The following is an 18637-nucleotide window of genomic DNA, read 5'->3' on the forward strand; positions in this document are numbered from 1 at the left end:
AAACTTATAATTAATGGCCTAAAATGGAGAAATCGTTAAAAAGAAAATGCCTCTTTAAAATGAACAAAAGAAGCAAGTCATAAAAGAATATGAAAACTGAAAGCAAATAAAATGTAAATATTCCATTCTTTACCTCTGATCTACAAGCTGAGTTTGCTATCTAATAAAAATACAGGTAAGGTCTATACTTCACAAGTATTTCTCCTAAGCAAGTAACTAGATAAGTATTTGCAGATACATATTATGGTATTCTTGCAATCTTAATTAAAAAAAAAAACTGGGAACAAAATCAACAAATATCTGTCAACAGAAAATATTCATATACATTATGCCAAAATGTATATAATTCTACATAGCCTTTATCCTTTAGCATGTACAGGTGCCCATGTGACTCAACAGGTCCTTCAAGTCTTACCTCTGTCACACAAACAGGACATAAGGGAAAGAAATGAAGGAAGGAGAAGAATGCAGAAATATAATGCCCAAATATCAGCAATGCTCATCTCTAAGGAAGGGATCATTTGGCAACTTTTATTCTCTATAACTTTAGGTGTATTCCTACCCTCTTCCTTATTCGCCATTATCAAGTAGGTGAGGGAGAAATAAAACATTAAGGTAGCAAAAACCAGTTATTCCAAAGACAGAGTTCATACCCCAGCTCTACCACTCAATAGCTGTGAAACTTTGGCCAAATCACTTCAACTCCATGCTTCCATCTTTTCACCTATAAAGTTCCTATGGGGTTTAAACAAATTACATTTGTAGTGTGGTTAGAATTAGCTGCCAGTATATTAGCTATTATCCAACCATGTAACACCCACAAATACTACAACTACCCCCACCAAATAAATACAAGATCTGATGAGATCTGGAAAAAAAAAAAAAAAATCAAACAAACTCCATGTTTGTTCTCCAATATTCTGGCACTGCACTGACAACATGAATTCTTGGGTGTGGCTAATTCCGATCACAGGATAAGACAGATAACAGTTGACTAGGATAAGGGAGGAGGACCTTCCCTATCAGTGGACTAGAGGAGGGACATGGGGAGAGGGAGGGAGGTTGGAATGGGGAGGAGATGAGGGAGAAGTCTACAGCCAGGATACAAAGTGAATAAATTGTAATAAATAATAATAATAAATTAAAAATAAATGTCTCCATAGTATCCAGCTGTATACAAAACTGTAAGGCATTTTCTTAATTAGTGATTGATGAAGGAAGGCTCAATCCATGGTGGGTGGTACCATCTCTAGGCTGCTGGGTTCTATGTGAAAACAGGGTGAGCAAACCACGAGAAGCAAGCCAGTAAAGCAGCACTCTTCCAAGGCCTCTGCATCAGCTCCTGCCTCCAGGTTCCCACCCTGCTTGAGTTCCTGTCCTGACTTCCTTGTGGTGTACTATAACATGGAAATACAAGCCAAATGAACCGTTTCCTCATCAAAACAAACAGAACAACAAAAGGCTAATGGCTAAAATGATTTGCCCCACGTAAAGTAAGAATATGTATCTAAGCAAAAACATCTCAAAATTCTGTACAATACCACCCCTGCTGCAGACAGGCTGCAGCTCAGACCATGCACAGAGGCATCTCACTGCTCTCTAATCAAACGGTAGGAGTGTGGTGAGGCAGATGGATGCAGATTCTGGCTACATCATCACTTTTAAAAAGCTTGTATCTCTACTGGTCTTACTTGTGAATACTGTGTCTCATAGGAAAGAAAAAAATAACACAAACTATTATTTGAGATTTTCAAGTTTTTGGAATGTAGTTTGAAGGAGGAACTTCTTGTTATAAATTCAGGACAGGAAATGAGGACGATTTTGACTCTACCAGGGCCATCCACATTCTATCTTTCTCACATTCCTGCTTTTCTTTGTAGCTAGAGCTAACATCATTAAAATCCCACCTAGCTAATTCCTAACAGCAAACCCACTTTCTGCCTGCACGTACACCTGCACACTAGAAGAGGGCACCAGATTTCATAGATGGTTGTGAGCCACACTGGTTGCTGGGAATTGAACTCAGGACCTTTAGGAAGAACAGCAGTGCTCTTAACCACTGAGCAATATCTCCAGCCCCAAACCCACTTTCTGAAATGTTGAAAATTAGTGCTGGTCCATAAGCAAATTGCTATGCTGAGGTTACCCAAGGAGAACAGTTTTATCTATATGCTTAATTAAAAAATTAAGAACAGAAATGATAAAAACTGTTTTTTGTTTAAAAAAAAATCATTTGTGTTCTATATTTAACTATCACCCTGGGGACCTTACAATATTTTCTTCATTCCTGGCTAAAATTTCACTGGTACATTTTTACCTATATTCACCTAATGTATCTAGTGCATTTGAAGAAAGTCCTAGTTAAATTAACCTAATCTTGTAAGAAGTAGTCTATTTTAGACAATGTTAAGATTACAGACTGTAGGCTGGAGAGATGGCTCACAGTTTAAGCACACTGGCTCTTCTTGTAGAGGTCCTGAGTTCAATTCCCAACAACCACATGGTGGCTCATAACTATTTATAATGAGATCTGGCAACCTCTTCTTGTATACATACGTACATGCAGACAGAACATTGTATACATAATAAACAAATAAATCTTTAAAAATAAAGAATATAGACTGCAGAGCAAATGTGCTTACTATTCAAGGGTATCTTTCCCATAAACCACAGTAAGCTCCCTCTAATCAATATCGCCTTTGCCTGTATCATTTCTTGGGTCAAAACACTGTTCCTCAGGGAAACGAGAGGCAATTTACTTTGTAGTTATCCACTCCCTCTATCCTAAGCTCTCTCACCTCCTTAATCGTGCAAGAAGAGAAATATGCACTGTTCAGTACTACTGCTACAGAAACACTTAACTCATCAGTACTGTACCTGGTTATCTCATGAAGCTAAAGCTGAGGAGTAACTGAATCCTAGCTCTACAATTATAACTACGTCCTGCTCAAGGGACATTCTGGATTTAGCGTAGTGTAGAGGGAAGGAAAAAAGAGAGAGAGAGAGAGAGAGAGAGAGAGAGAGAAAGAAAGAAAGAAAGAAAGAAAGAAAGAAAGAAAGAAAGAAAGAAAACGTAGGAAGGAAGGAAGGAAGGAAGGAAGGAAGGAAGGAAGGAAGGAAGGAAGGAAGGAAGGAAGGAAGGAATTTAGCTAAATACAATCTATTCACTCACCATCTTTTCTTTTCGTATTTCTCTTGTAGAAATTCTTTCACTTTTTGTGGATCCCTGAAGTCTGGAATTGCTGAAGATCTATCATCAAATAATCCTAGCCAAATCTGTTTGCAGACCTTTGGAAAGAATTGGGGGGGGGGGGGGAGGAAAGCATTAAAAAGTCTTAATTTAATGTAATTTCAAGAGAAAATTCTGATTCCTTTAGAAAGTTATTAACAATGCTGCTTCCAGTGAGGATATTCACTGCAGTCAAACTCAGGAACTGAACATGACAGCATACACTGCAAGTCAGTGAAATCTTAGCAACAGGCTCCTAAAGAGAACCCTACAAGAACACAAGGAGTGAACTGAGACTTGGGAGCAGTGGACTCCTTCAGTCTCAGCATGAGGAGCTATGGGAACCTCAACGCCTTTGCTGATAAAACAGAAACCTCATCAACAGCAATTTAGGGACATCTAGCAAGCTAAAAACCAGCCAAAAAGAACACAAAAACACAAGAATCGTGAAGTCTGTTAATGAAGTATAATAACACAGAACAATTCAAGACTTATAATTGGAGTCTATGTCTTTCTTAACCTGATGATAGTCTGAGACTCTTTTGAATTAAGAATTTTCTCTTTTGAAGAATTAAAAGAAATGAAATGAGACAGAACTCAAGTAAGACACAAAAAGGAACGATAAAGGAGAAAAATAATAGTTAAGTAATAAAATGTTTAAGAATTTGAAAGCCCTTAAACCTAGAATATGTAAGAAACTACAAGAATACAACTGTTAAGAATAAAACACCAGGGGCTGGAGGAGTGGCTCAATGGTTAAGAGTACTGGCTCCCTTCCAAAGAATCCAAGTTCAATTTCCAGCACCAATATGGCAGCTAAAGCGGTCTGTAACTCCAGTTCCAGGCAATCTGACACCCTCACAAATGTGTGCAGGCAAAACACCGATGTGCATAAAATAAAAATAAAAACAATTTTTGAAAGAATAAAACACAGGGGTGGAGAGACCTAAACAGTCACTTCTCCAAGGATTATGAACTGCAGATAAGTAGCTTAATACCAATGTCCCAATAGCAGAAACACTCATAGGATACAGACCCATAATCCCATAGTCCTACTATTAAAGTAACAGTGACTCACTGACTATATCTTGTAATGCTAATATGGAGCAAATGAAGCTCTCCAGAATGTAAATGATACAATACCTAAAGAAAACAGTTGGGCAGTGTCTTAAATACTAAATATACCTACTCTATGAATAGGTCTTTTTTGGAGCTATCTACCCAAAAAGTATGAAAGTGTATGTCTAGTTGCAGGATTGTACACAATTGTTACATAGTTTTACTGGTAAGCCCAAATTAGAAAGAATACAACCAAATGTGTATAAGGGGTGATGGATAAACAAATTACAAAATAGCCCAAGCAGAATACTATATAGCAAATAAAAGAAACAATGTGGTGATGCATAAACTTTGTGGTAGTTTGAATAAAAATGACCCAATAGATTCATAGGGATTGGTACTATAGGAGGTGGCCTTGTTGGAGGAAGTATGTCACTGGAGGTGGACTTTGAGTTCTCAAAAGCTCACGCCAAGCCTAATGTCTCATTCCCTTCCTGCTGCCTGTAGACCCAGAGGCAGTTCTCAGCAACTTCTCCAGAACCACATCTGCCTGCATGTCATCATGCTTCCCACCAGGACAGTAATGGACTAACCTCTGAAAATGTAAGCCAGGCCCAAGTAAATGTTTTCTTTTATAAGAGTTGTTGTGGTCTTGGTGCCTCTTCATAGCCTTAGGAAACCCGAACTAAGACAAGCTTTAAGACAATCATGCTGACTGGGAAAAATGAAACCAAACATAAAAGAGGCAGCACAAGCCACAGGTAAAAATACCTGTAAACAACTTACATTCAATACCTGAAACCCACCGTAGAAGGAGAGAAATGATCCCCTCAAACTGTCCTCTGCCCACAGGTGATAGCATGGCAGGCAGGCTGCACATGTACACATACATAGATAATTTTCTAAAAAGACCTCCATTCCTTTATACAACTGACAGCTGATTATCAGATACTGTAGTACCTTTCTACCAGCTTAAAAAAAAAAACAAAAACAAGTGTATCTGAAATTTAACCAGCAAACTTGTTACTAAGCAAGACTCATTTCAAAGGGCAAGCTTTCCCAACATACCAAAAGACCCTGCCTCTGCTCACACTCTGGTCCCTGAAGAGCTGAGTTCTGCATCTACTGTCATATTAAAACTGCTCTCTATAAGCCTTTGCTAATAGTAGTCTTCTGTCTGTTCTGCTTTAATAAATTTTAACTAAAGGTGAGAGGGGGCTTTACGTTAGAGAAGAAAGAGAGAAAGCCAACTAAAACTGCAGGTAATACTGTATACTTGTGATGGCATAAAGTCTAAGTAGTCTAAATGGGCTTTTTCTCCATCCTCACATGACTGTTTAAGAACCGTGTATGCGCATTGCTGATTTTGGGCAAGTACAATAGGACAAAAGGTGAAGGGATAACAGACCACAGACGCCACACTAGGCCAAGGAAAAGATGAAAGAAAAGTGTAAGAAGCTAAAACCTAAAGTGAATAATACTGTGAGACAAGAAGACACAGGAAGTAACAATATCTAACATGAGGAACATGGGATCGTGGGGCTAAAAACAGTCCTGAGGACCAATAATGACCCCTAGAAGCCATCATTTGTAAGGACTCCGCACATAATGGGATTAGTTTTGAAGCTCTCTTTGGGAAAGGAAGTGGATAATCATCCTAATTATAGCATAATGTGGGTTGGGATGCTCCAGAGACTGAGCTAGCTCAGCCAACTCTTGAGAGCTGTCTGATATGTCTTCTGTAAAATGCAAATAACGAACTTACTTGATAGGAATATTAGGCAGGTTCAATGAGTTAGCACACCTGACACTGAGGTACACACTATATTACTATAATACTGTACTAATACACCATTCATATAGTAGTATTTTTGTGCTATTTTAATTTTGAGAAATCTGCAATGGTGTGTGATTAGAGAAGCATCAACTGATAAGGGAAGTCTTATCAGGAATGCAGGAAACTAGGTCCACCTTCAATCCAGCTGCAGAAAGAATCAGAGTGGTCTTGACTCATCACCCTTCACTGGACTCAAAGTGCTTTACACTCTTACAAAAGAGCACACTGAACACTGCCCATGTTACACTCACTAAGTGTGTGCCTTATGCACTTCTCAACTCTTATGATGCTCTAAGTTAAGCCACAAGTGTTCAACAAACAAAATGACTCAGAACCATCTTAGGAAAGAGATAAAAACAAATGAATGATACTAGCTGACAAATAAATTCATAAAGCCATGAGCTATTTTTTCTTCACTCTAGTGCTAAGTAATTTTAGAATTACCATCATGATCACCAATAACAAAATGTAAAGTATTTTTAATAAAGGATACTTTATTGGTCAGAGTTTATTGGCAAATGGTCAATGTGGATGACTAGTAATGAACCAAAAAACTACACAGCCTTGAAGGATTCAACCATGCTGCAGAAATCAAAGAGGGTGGGCCATCCCAACAGCAGAACCCAGAGACCGGAAAAACAAGGTTTCCCTTTTTATGTCCAGACAGGCTTACCACCTACTTTGAAGTAAAGGCCAGAACCCCCAAGAGTGGGTATGAGAGTTGTTACACAAACATACACAGGGGAGCAAGTTAACAAACCCAAGCAAGAAAACCTGCATATCATGCCCAATCACTTGTATTAAAAGGGAAGGTAAAAAAAGTGTTACAGTAAGCTTGAAAAAGAGATCAGGTAAGGGCAGGTATCACTTATTACTGCTTTATCCTCTTAAGGAAGGTAAATGGAATAGAAATGCTAAAAGACACATTCCCCTTTACCGTTATTGTCATAAAAAGGATAAAATATATAAACAACATAGCATGATTCTGCTCACTTCTAGATGAGAGTAAGAAGAGCAAGAGGATGGAATTGGAGCATCTTTCCTCAATAATCCATCTCTACATATAACTTCTCAGAATTTCCTTTTGGTCTGTTGTCTCCTATGTAGAGATGGAATACTGACTCCTGATAGTAAGGCATAATAAAACATTTAATAATATTGTCCATAAAACACAAAAACAGTTAAATAAATGAAAATTTCTTGAGTAAGTACCTGATTCCTGCTTTTTAGAAATAAATACAAAAAGAACTAAACAGTAAAAAGTATTAGTTACAGAAGAATGTTATTAGAAACACTTAATAGAGTTCATGTCAGAAACAGTCCCTGTTCCCCTTATTAGGGTACCCACTTGGATACTGAGCTACCAAGGGCTACATCTGAGCAGGGGCTCTAGGTTGCATCCATTCACGGTCCTTGTTTGGAGAAACAGTCTCAGAAAAGACCCCTGTGCCCACATATATTTGGTCCTTGTGGAACTCCTGTCCTCTCCAGGTCGTATTAGCCCCCCTCCCCCTTTTTTTATTCCCTTCATTCTGCCGGAGGTTTGGTTATGAGTCTTAATATCTGCTTTGATACACTGCTAGGTAGAGTCTTTCAGAGGCCAGGGAGGAACAGCCTTGCTAGGCCACAGAGGAGGACTTTGCAGCCAGTCCTGAAGACACCTGATAAACCAGTATCAGATGTAAGGGGAGGAGGTTCTCCCTTATCAGTGGACTTAGAAAGGAGCAGGGAGGAGATGATGATGGGAAGGTGGGATTGGGAGGGAAATAGGGAGTGGGATACAACAGGGATACAAAGTTAACAAACTGTAACTAATACAAAAAAATAAAAATTAAAAAAATAATAAAATAAAAAATAATAAAATTTGTAAAAAGAAAAGAAAAGAAACACTTAATAGTTACAACGAATACATACAAAACTCTATTACCAATTTCTACTTACTTTTGGGGAGACACAGTCTTGCCATGTACATAGCCCGGGCTGGCCTCAAACCCCCAATCCTCCATCTCAGCCTAGCATTACATCATTACAGATACTGACTACCACACCTAGTCTGATTACCAGCCCTCATCCGACCTTGTAATGGGAAATCAAACTTAGGGACCCTATGTACCTCTGAGCTGCACTCCAGCCTAAGACCAACATACTATTTTGCCTGTCCCACCTCCCAAAAAAACCTAAGGTAAATTGGATGTGGTGCTGCACATCTTTAACCGCAGGACTTGGAAGGCAGAAGCAGGAGGATCCTCTGGTTTAAAGCCATTCTAGTCTACAAAGCAAGTTCCAGGCCAGGTAGGACTAAATAGTGAAACCAATACAAATAAACAGTGAAAGCAAATACAATATAAACATTTCCACCTGTAGCACACTTAATTCACATGTCTATGCTATTATTTCTAGACCACCAGCTAATAAATATTTCTCACTGATAAAGGATCTAAATGATATATAAACTGAACAATGCTTGCACAGATAAAAACCAACCACCATTATCCAGATGTCTCATGCAAAAGAAATTAATGATTCTATATGTATGTAATTTTTAAAACTGTTATATTACATCTTAACAGCTTGCTTTTTCTAAAGTGCTAGCAAGAATTAAAGCATACACAGCAGAGTGAAAGTAGGCAGAAGCTGTTTGTCAGACCAGACACACAGGTTTATAACCCAGCCAAATAATTGTGTGAGAGAAAAATGAGACTTAGGGAACCACATCTAACTTTTTCATTCTATCCTAGGTTTTTGCTTTCATTTTTAATTTAAAGCACAGAATTCCTTGCCTTATAATGAGTTCCTTGAAAGAAGCATCAAAGTGCTTATCCTGACCAATCAATCTCAACGAACCCTGACCCCGAGATGACTCTTCAAAGATAATTAGATTGCTTTTTCCAGCAAGTCCTCCCTTGCCCAGCCAATCCAAAGGGAATATGACACAGCACATTACAGGATATGTAGCTTACTCACAACCTGTGTCAGTTTGTTCATGAGGCATGAACGTCCTGTCTAACATGCTATTATTCCTCTGCTCCACCTTGAAGTAGAGCAGGTACAAGACACTTGAGCAAAAGCATCTTTCTACCTCCCTGAAGCATCTGTAGAATAAAATGCTTTTCTTCTTTGTTCCATCTAAAATATAGATGCTGACCTAGAATACTGAGTTCCCAACTTAACTTAGGCAGAAACAATAAATTCAACAATCCAAATTCTCAATATATATAGAGGCTACACATCACCAAATCGCATCCTCTCGTCCAGATCTGACCTGAGGTCTTCTTTATAGACAGACTGTTATTGAAATAGCCACAGCTACTTGCTTACCTAGAGTCTGACTTGTGTAGGCTACAACATGTGTACTGATCAGTTCCAACAAAGACCTTAAAATATTTACATCTCATGTTTCACAGAAAACATCTGCTGGTTCCTACCACAGGCGCAAACTCAGACTAAAAATGACAACTCCCAAGCATCCAATAATAATATTTAAAAAGAATAACTGAAGCCTATTTTAGACGAAGGCATCGAAAAGTACACAGGAAATAAAGCCATAAAATGAAGGAAGTCTTTCCCTAGAGGCAAACAGCCATTACTGCGTGGTGTTGTCAGAGCAGAAATAGGGAAGTTTTAAACGACAACCTCTTACTGTAATGTCTGTTTGCCTTCAGTGAAAGATTTCTACAAATTTCTCTGTACACTAAATTCTGCTCAGAGCACAACATGTTCCTTTGTGACAATTATTTTCTAAACTTAGAAATCAATCAGAAAAATATCCTCCCTCATAAAAGTGTCAGCTGACATCAGCGTAACAGATCAATTTTTAAAATACTGTTCTTTAAGCCTCAGGCAATAAATAATACAGAATTCATTATAGATTATAAAGGAAAATGAAGCTCAAGAGACAAAAATGGTTTGCCTACAGTCACAAGGTTCATAAATTAGTGGTAATGAAATGAAAATGGCAGATTTTTACTCCTAGTCCCATTGTGGAGCCTTTAGTCACTGGTTTTTTTCAAATAGGTTATAAACACACAGATAAAGGAGGCAGCCATGGAGACACATGCCGGAAATCCCAGCACTAAAAAGGCTGCAATGGGACAATAACTGGTTTTTGAGTCCAGCCTGGGCTATATAGTGCAACTGTCTCAACCTCAGACAGAAGAAAACAGAGGGTGGGGCGGAACCCACCTGTCATCACCAATGTTTATGTATTGCTATTTATTAGATAAGTTAGTTCATTACAATCAAGGACTTTTTATATGCCAGGCTGTGGTAGCACATACCTTTGATCCCAGCACTTGGGAGGCAGAGGCAGGGGACCTCAAGAGTTCAAGAGTGGATATATATGAATTTACCTTGCCACCTCCTTAAAATATATTTCTTCAAAAAGTCTGCCATAATTCTGTGAGAAAGATGAACATTGAGAACAAATGGCTAAAATAATTTGTCTAAGAAAAACAAAAATTGAATGATCCCATTTCTATGAGGTACCTAACATAGAAAGGTAGCTGGCAGGACAGAGGAAACCAGAAATGCTGGTTGAAAGCAATGTGCTGACTAACACTGCCTGCCCAGGGTTAGCAACAGTGTGCTGCACACTGACAAGTTTAGCTCCACACGTCTCGTGTAAGCGTGCTTACCACAGTTAAAGACATAATCTTCAAGCGTAGTATTTTAGGACAAGTTTTGCTTATCACAGTAACACTAGCACTTAATAACAGTTTCTTGAATAAGGAAGGTGATTAATCAGTTTCAAAAATAAAAAATAGAAGGGGCTGGACAAAGCTCAGTTGTACAGTGTCTAGCATGCATGAAGCCCTTCCTGGGTTCCATCCCCACAGCAACACACACAGAGAGAGGAGGAGGAGGAAGAAAGAAAGAAGGTGACAAATCACACACAGCAAAGAAAAAATGTACTTTATTTCGAGGACTTTTTCTCAAAATCAATTATTATGTCCTCAATCTAGCAGATAGCTCATCAAACACTAGCAAGCACAGTGAGTTTTTCCTTAGTCGTAACACACACGACAGATAATGTAATTCTAGAAAAAATACTGTACAATCATTACATTTTCTTTCTATGGAATTATCTAGTCCATCATTCACTGGTTCTCTCTCGACTACCTCTAAGAACAAATTTAACCCAACAATGAAATTCCTTTAATTAAAAAAAATGATTTACACACATGTCACAAAAGAAGGCAGTTATAGAAATGTTTTATGTGTTTCTGAGCACGCGGCGTGCGTGTGCGTGTGTGTGTGTGTGTGTGTGTGTGTGTGTGTGTGCGTGTGCGCGCGCGTGTTTCACTGACTAGCTACAATGGCTGGACAGCAAGCTCCCAGAATTCTTCTGACTCTGCCTCCCCGTGCAGCCACACTCACACGTTGCAAGGCCAGGCTTTTAAGGTTGGTCCTGGGGATCTGAACACAGGTTCTCATGCTTGTGCAGCCATCGTCAGACAGAAATCTGAAGTAACATTAGGACACAAAGGAGACATCACAAGATGCTTTCGGATTACAGCAGATGGTTCTAGCATGTAAGCCAGAGGGCCATGTCCCAGCAGTGACACTACTAGAAGGTGCCAGAACCTTTATGAAGAATTGTGAAGACAACTATGTCTTTTTGAAGACAACTATGCGCCCCCAAGGACCACCCTTCTTCCTTCCCACCTGGTAATGAGACAGACACTTTTGTGCTAAACCTCTTGCCACAATTGTTACCTCCACACAGTCCAAGTGATCACAAGCTGAAGCCTCCAAAACACTAAACCAAAACAACCTTTTTAAAGCTGGGCATGATGGCATACACCCATAGTCTTATTGCTAAAAGGCTGAAGTAGAGGGCTCACAGCAATTTCTAGGCCAGCCTGAGCTATATGGAGATGCTATTTTAAAAATAAAAACACAATTTAAAGCCAAAGTGAATATTTACTCTTTATAAGTTTATCTCAGGTAATTTATTATAGTGACAAAAGTTGACTAAGCTACAGGGTAATGTGTGTGGAAAATTTTTGTGAAATAATTTGTTGGTCAAAAACACAGCAAAATAAATATAGTGTTTGCTGTCATACTTATCCTTACCATTTGGTACTCCATGCCCTATGACTTAATACGAGGCATACTCCACTGTATCTGCTTCCATTCTGTGACAGTCTACACACACTCAATAGTCAAGTTATGAAGCATACCTACAGAAACTAAAGATACACTCTGTAAAACATCTGCCCTTGCTGGATATTTATAAATAAAAAACAGTATTAATTGCTTATCATAGACAGCTACCAACACAGCCCAATACAGAGGTACTTCAATGACTATAACCACTGGTTTTATAACTTTTCAAGTTAGTGAAAAATTCTCAACAAAGTTCTGAATGACATGATAATCTCCCTAGATGAATAAATGTGAGAAAACAAGGCACTGAGTTTCAATTGATGGTCTCATGTTTCCATGTCTTTTGCCTTGAATCTTGATAATCTTTGCCACTAGTTCCAGGCTGAAAGCATGGCTTTCTTTTGCAGTTATTATGTACACAACTGTAATACATGTAACACAAGATTAAGTTACAGGTGCATATGGTTGTACACAGATGCTTTCCATTAATATAAAGGTCTCGGTGACTATATACAGCACATGGCTTGCAGGTTAGTTCTGTTCAATACATTACAAGTTACCCAACATGTGCTTTCTAGATTAAATTAACAATGTTTTCCAATAGTGACAACAATCAAACACATCCCCCAGCACACGAAAACTCTAGGATAGTGAGGCAGAGGGGAAAGGAAATAGCTTAAGATTGCTGCCAAAACCAATATACCTCTGATTTCCCAATTAAGAAACGCGTGTCTCCAGGTATAAATCCATTCATGTATAAGATGTACGACAACTGCCATTTCAATCCTAAATATATGTGCTTAAGTATGGCACCTTTTTCGGAGATATTACTTGGGTTCGGGAGGGGTTAAGCAGACAAACAGGCAGACAGAGTATAGGGCCCTTGGAGGTCAAAAGGCATCAGATCCACTGGAGCTGGAATTACAGGCAGTCATGAGCCACCTGACTTGGTGCTGGAAACTGAACTCAGGTCCTTGTAAGAACAGTATGTGCTCTTCTGGTGAGCCATTTCATCCGGCTTTGAATAGCTCCCTATACTGAACTCAAATCATCCACAAACTCAAAATATTTCTATTTCATCACTGGCAAACTGTGTGTATTATTCTCTATGTATTTTAGAAAATTTCACAATTGTGAACTCACTCTTCAAAATTTTAGAAACAAAAATACATGTGCATCATAGTAGGCAAATAATTCTTGTTCCATTTTGGTTTTAAGATGATTTTCATGCAGCCCACGCTAGCCCAGAACTTGCTACATAACCAAGCATGACCTACAGTTTTTGATCTTCTTTCCTCTATATGAGTGCTGGGATTATAATACAGGCAACAACGTTTGGTTTGTTAGGTAAATAATTTTAAGTTCTGAAGCACTGGGAAAAGAAAGTATAATAAACTTGGATACATTTTATAAGTAAAAGAGATGACTAAAACCAGTAAAATGATAACACTCAGCCTCTTTTGTGTCTAAGCTTACCACAGACAGACACACAACTACAATAGTACACCTGAAGTCCTATTGCCTTCCATGAAAGCAGGCTTTTCCTGTGAAACAAAAATGTTTTTATCACTCAACTGAGCTGGGCTAACCCAATCTTACCAAGATTTAAAAAGCATTCCCTCCAGGCATAGTGGTGCACAACTTTGATCCCAGAGGCAGAGGCAGGTGGATCTCTGTGAATCTGAGGCCAGCCTTGCCTGCATAGTAGTTCCATGACACCCAGAGTTACACAAAGAGAGCCAGTCTCATAACCTGCCCCCGAAAACAAACAAAAGAAAAAAAGCAATCCCACACTCTTTATTTTACCATTTTTAAAACAATAGATCACTACTTTAATTATCAACCAAATTTAAATCTAAAGAGAAGTAAACGAGTCGCCTGGGATTACTGGGAACCCAGTTGAGGCCACAGGAACCAGTTCCCCTCCAAATCTTTGCCTAGCTCGCTTTGCTGTCTTTCTGCACTTAGGGATCCTCTCCTTTATAACCACCTGCTAACCACTAAGCATCATATACATATAATGAGAATGTTAGTAGAAAGGATGGAAATGGCCTCCAACAAAAGCTCATCTGACACAGCACCCTAACAAGTTTAGTACCACATTACAGAGCTGGCTCTTCTATCTCAAGATGCTAGACATTCGCCAAAGCTGCCTTCTACAGCTACCACAACACTGCCAAGTTGTAAGTACCTATGTTTTACCTCAGGTTTACAGTAAATCATTTAGACATTATTTACAAACATATTATCAAATAAGAACTTTCTGAAATGGCTAAATACAGAATACAAAAATAACATTGAGACAAGAAAATTCACCATGTTAAGCAACTTACTAAATCACACTAAAATGACTAACAAAGTTGAAAATTGCAATGTACTTACTTCATTTCCATGTTTTTGCAGGAATTCAATTTCCTGTTGTGTAAATGTTGTCATGGAGATAGATTTCACCCTGTGAGGTGGATTTAACCCTCTCCTAAAAGATAAAATATTTTACAAATTTTACTACTCTCTATTTTAAAATTATTCTAATTATTCAAAACATAGCGTATTTAAACATCCAAGTATAAACTGCTAATGATAATACAGGTAACTTAGAATCCACAGTACTAGCATTCTTCAAGATAAATCTGAGCAACTACCCAGTAGGAACAAGTAGTACCTCTAACACATGAGCTTCTGGAAAAGTATTCCCACGATGCATCTGTGATGGACAGATGAAAGAATGGCACTATGGTAAAGAACTTTGCAACTACTTAAGTATTTTCAGGTTTCTCTATGAAAACAGACAGTGATATGCTCAGATATGTGAAACGAATTAAAACAACTTTCTGAAAGGTAACAAAAGAAAATCTGAGGTGAGAAAACTCCAAGCGAACAAGGCAAGAGTCTTATAACCTCTATTCCCCCATAGCATGGATTTATTCACGAAATAGGCTTTCGTGTCTCTCCGGGTGTAGTAAATACGAGTGGGTTTACTTTAGATTACCGACTACTTTACCCATTATTATCCAGAATGCTGTTTCCAAGCACAAGTTGTCTTTGTGACTGTGCTCAGCTTAAACTCTGCCCTTCTGACTGTATCTTATGAATTCAAGTGAACTCTGCTCACATGACCTTGATTACCCCTCAGAACATAAATTGTTTTGATGCCCTGAATCAAGTCGGCTACTGCATGAGACTTTAGTTCACCTCATTTTTAGGTTCCATTCTCCCAGATTCACTCCAGCAACTACAGCAGTAACACCTACCAAGTCAAATAAGGATTTATAGAAAAAACTTTTTTCTAATAACCACAATAAGGAGTAAATATTCAAGAGGAAGCCTAGCTGGGTGTGATGGCAGAGACCTTTAATCCCAGCACTCAGGAGGCAGAGGTAGGCTGATCTCAGTGAGTTTAAGGTCAGCTTGATCTGCAGAGTTCCAGGACAGGCAAAGGCTACACAGAGAAACCCTGTCTTGAAAAACAAATAATAATAACAATAACAATAACAATAATAATAATAATAATAATAATAATAATAATAATAATAATTTAAAAACAGCAGGAAGAAGCCTTGGGGAACTGGGAGATCCAGAAATCTACATTTAAAATTAAATTTTACACTTAATTATACAATTAAAATTTACAACCCAATCCTTCTCTGTATGGATGGCTTCAAGAAAACTGAAGGGAAATGTAGTGAGGATTCTGCCCCTAAAGAGACCAAGTGGTCTACCTGCCAAAGCAGGTTTAAACACTCCAAGCAGAGCCCTATCAAACAAGTTTAGGACCTTACTTAGAATCCGGTTCCCAACATTTATTATTTATGAAGTTTGTTATAAACATTAAAAATGTGTTTTAGGAATGATATAAGTGACCCAAAAGTCATCCAGGGTATCTACAACATTTTTGAATAATTAGTGTGTATAACAACCTAGAAACTCATTTTTTTTAAGGTCTAAACATTAAGAAGTCCTCCAGAAGTACCAAGGCCCCCAGCCTCTCTGCTTCTTCCTCTCCAGCCATCAGTGTCAACCGGCAGCTTTCGGGTTCTCGTCAGAATTAAGGCAGTCACATTTGAATCTTTCACAGTCTGGGCTGGAGGAAGGCTAACCTGGGCTTTCTTGTTGGTTTTGCTTTGCTTAAACTCTAAACCAATGTACTGCTTCCACCCACTTTGTGAGAGAACAGAAAGTATGGAAATCAGCAGTGGACCGGGGACAAACTAAACATTAGCCACTGCTGCAGCCACTACAACTGAACAGCTTTCAGAACTAAACTACAGCTGCACTCTAACTTCCAAGGACCTTGCAGTCACCTGTTAACGTTACTGCTCAACCTCTAAATGCGGGAAGTCATTATTATGCACCAAAATCTTGACACTTGTTTTCCAATTCATCGCTATAACAAGGTAAATTCACCACTGAGTTATTAATCTATGATACACACCTATAACTTCACCTTTACAGAATTCCCTCTCTAATGCCTACTTCCTCTCACTTTGCTACTTTGCCTCTACTTATTCCAGCAAAGCTTGTACTTTTCTATTTCCCATGTAAACACTCTTAACAAAAAAAAAAAAAAAAAACTTAAAAAAAATGTCGGAGCCAGCGAGATACAATAGTGCCTAAGGTGCTTGCTGCTGAGCCTGATGACCTGTGTTTAGTTCCTAGAACCCAGATCCACATGGTATTTGTAGCAGAGAACAGCTACAAATTGTCCTCTGACCTCCATGTGTGCTGCTCTGTGGCGAGCATACGCATGCATAAGCACCCATCCACAAAACATAGTTTTAAATAAAAACTCAGGACATCTGGTTTGTGAAACAAACACTTTGTGCACTGAGCCATTAATGACAATTTTTTCTATATGTAATTTTCTATTCTCCAAGATCTCCATAACTAAAATCCATTTATATAACTAAAACATTGCAAAAAAAAGCAGAAAATCTGCCTGACTAGTAGCAGACTTTCTGGATGTAAACAACGAGGGTGAAGTACAGAAAGAATTCAAAGACGGAAGGGGAATCAATGGCCTTATTTTCCTGAAACCTGAAGGCCCTTCCTCTCAATTACTGTGGCACTCACCTACCAGCATCCGCACTGAATACTCACTTCACATACCAGTCTCTTACTTACCCTCAGGGTGCTGCTAACATTTGATCCTGAGTAGCTTTACTGTGGGAGGCTGTGCACTCCAGGTGCTGAGCAGTGGCCCAGGCTTCACTACATATAGTACCTCTCAGTGAGTATGAACTTTCAAAATCATTCCCAGTCATTAAATCCACTGCTTAAAATACAACAAATATATTAATTATCAGACTAGAGAAATTAACAACTCCTGAGATTGTCTACTCGGGTATAAATTTTACAGGGTTTTTAATCTTCTACAAACACTTTTAAAAGATTCCATAACTTTATATACAGAACAGACGGTAAAATAGCTAAATCTCTAAAACTGTAAATAACATATTAAGGGTAAGGTGCATTAAGTGTATGTGTGCACACACACATACATGTATGTACAAATTTAAGTTTAAAAGAGTAAAACGAGGGGCCAGAAAGAAAGCTCAGTAGTTAAGAGTACTTACTGTTCTTACAGAGAAACCCAAGATCTATTCCCAGCACCAACAGAGCCTCACAACTGCCTAGAACCCAGGTCCAGGGGAGTGGACACGCTTTTCTGGCCTCCCAGGGCTCATGCACACATAAACTCACATAGGCACATGTGCATACACTAAATAAACAGAGGGTTGTTTAAAGGTTAAAAAGTGGCTGGCGATCTGACTTGGCAGGGTTAGTCGCTGTTGAGCAGGGTTCAACTCCTAGAATTCACATCACAGGAACAGCTGACTCCCACTAGTAGTTCTCTGACCTCCACACATGTGCTTGTAACACCCCAACCATTCGCATACAGAAAATAATGTTAAAAGAACTAAAGAATAAAAACAGTATCAGCAGCAAATAACCAAGAATGACTACATCATGCAATGAGACTGGCCAGAAAAAGTTCATAAACAAACAAAAACTCACAAAGCACCTACAGTTTGGCAATCAGTGTTATTTATTTAATCTCACTTGATTCTGACGTATGACAGACATGATATCCCTTGGGTTTTGTTGTTTGTAATAATGTGTATATATGCGAGATGGGAGCATGTAGATGCCAGTGCAGGTGTCAGGGAGACCAGAATAGGGCAAAGGAATACCCAGAGACTAGTGTACGGTACTGGGAACCACACTCTGGCCCTCTGCAAGAGCAGTACAGGCTCACAACTGTTAAGCCCTCTCCAGGAAGGGGAAAAGTGGGGGAGAGAGATAGGGCATCTTTCAAATCCCAATTTTCTGACATGAAAGCTTATAATGTGAAAGTTAAAATTTCAGCAAACCAGTTAAAAATCAGATTAAACATATCTGAACAA

General features: G+C 38.7%; 1 protein-coding gene across 10 annotated transcripts in view; it reads right to left on the bottom strand.

The window, feature by feature from the left end:
* Agfg1 (ArfGAP with FG repeats 1) overlaps positions 1 to 18637 on the bottom strand; it is a 49408-nt gene that overhangs the window by 20375 nt on the left and 10396 nt on the right. For 9 of the 10 annotated variants that reach the window (XM_055616298.1, XM_055616297.1, XM_055616296.1 and 6 more), the window contains exons 2-3: positions 14616 to 14709; positions 3173 to 3288 (exon numbers count right to left, since the gene is read on the bottom strand). In XM_055616298.1, coding sequence (XP_055472273.1) covers positions 3173 to 3288; positions 14616 to 14709 — 210 coding nt within the window. Of the gene's footprint in view, positions 1 to 3172; positions 3289 to 12200; positions 12231 to 14615; positions 14710 to 18637 lie in introns of those variants that run through there. The other variant, XM_055616299.1, reaches the window with a different exon arrangement.

This window comes from Psammomys obesus, unplaced genomic scaffold (assembly GCF_907164565.1).
Source record: "Psammomys obesus unplaced genomic scaffold, mPsaObe1.curated_primary_1811, whole genome shotgun sequence".
NCBI lineage: Eukaryota > Metazoa > Chordata > Mammalia > Rodentia > Muridae > Psammomys > Psammomys obesus.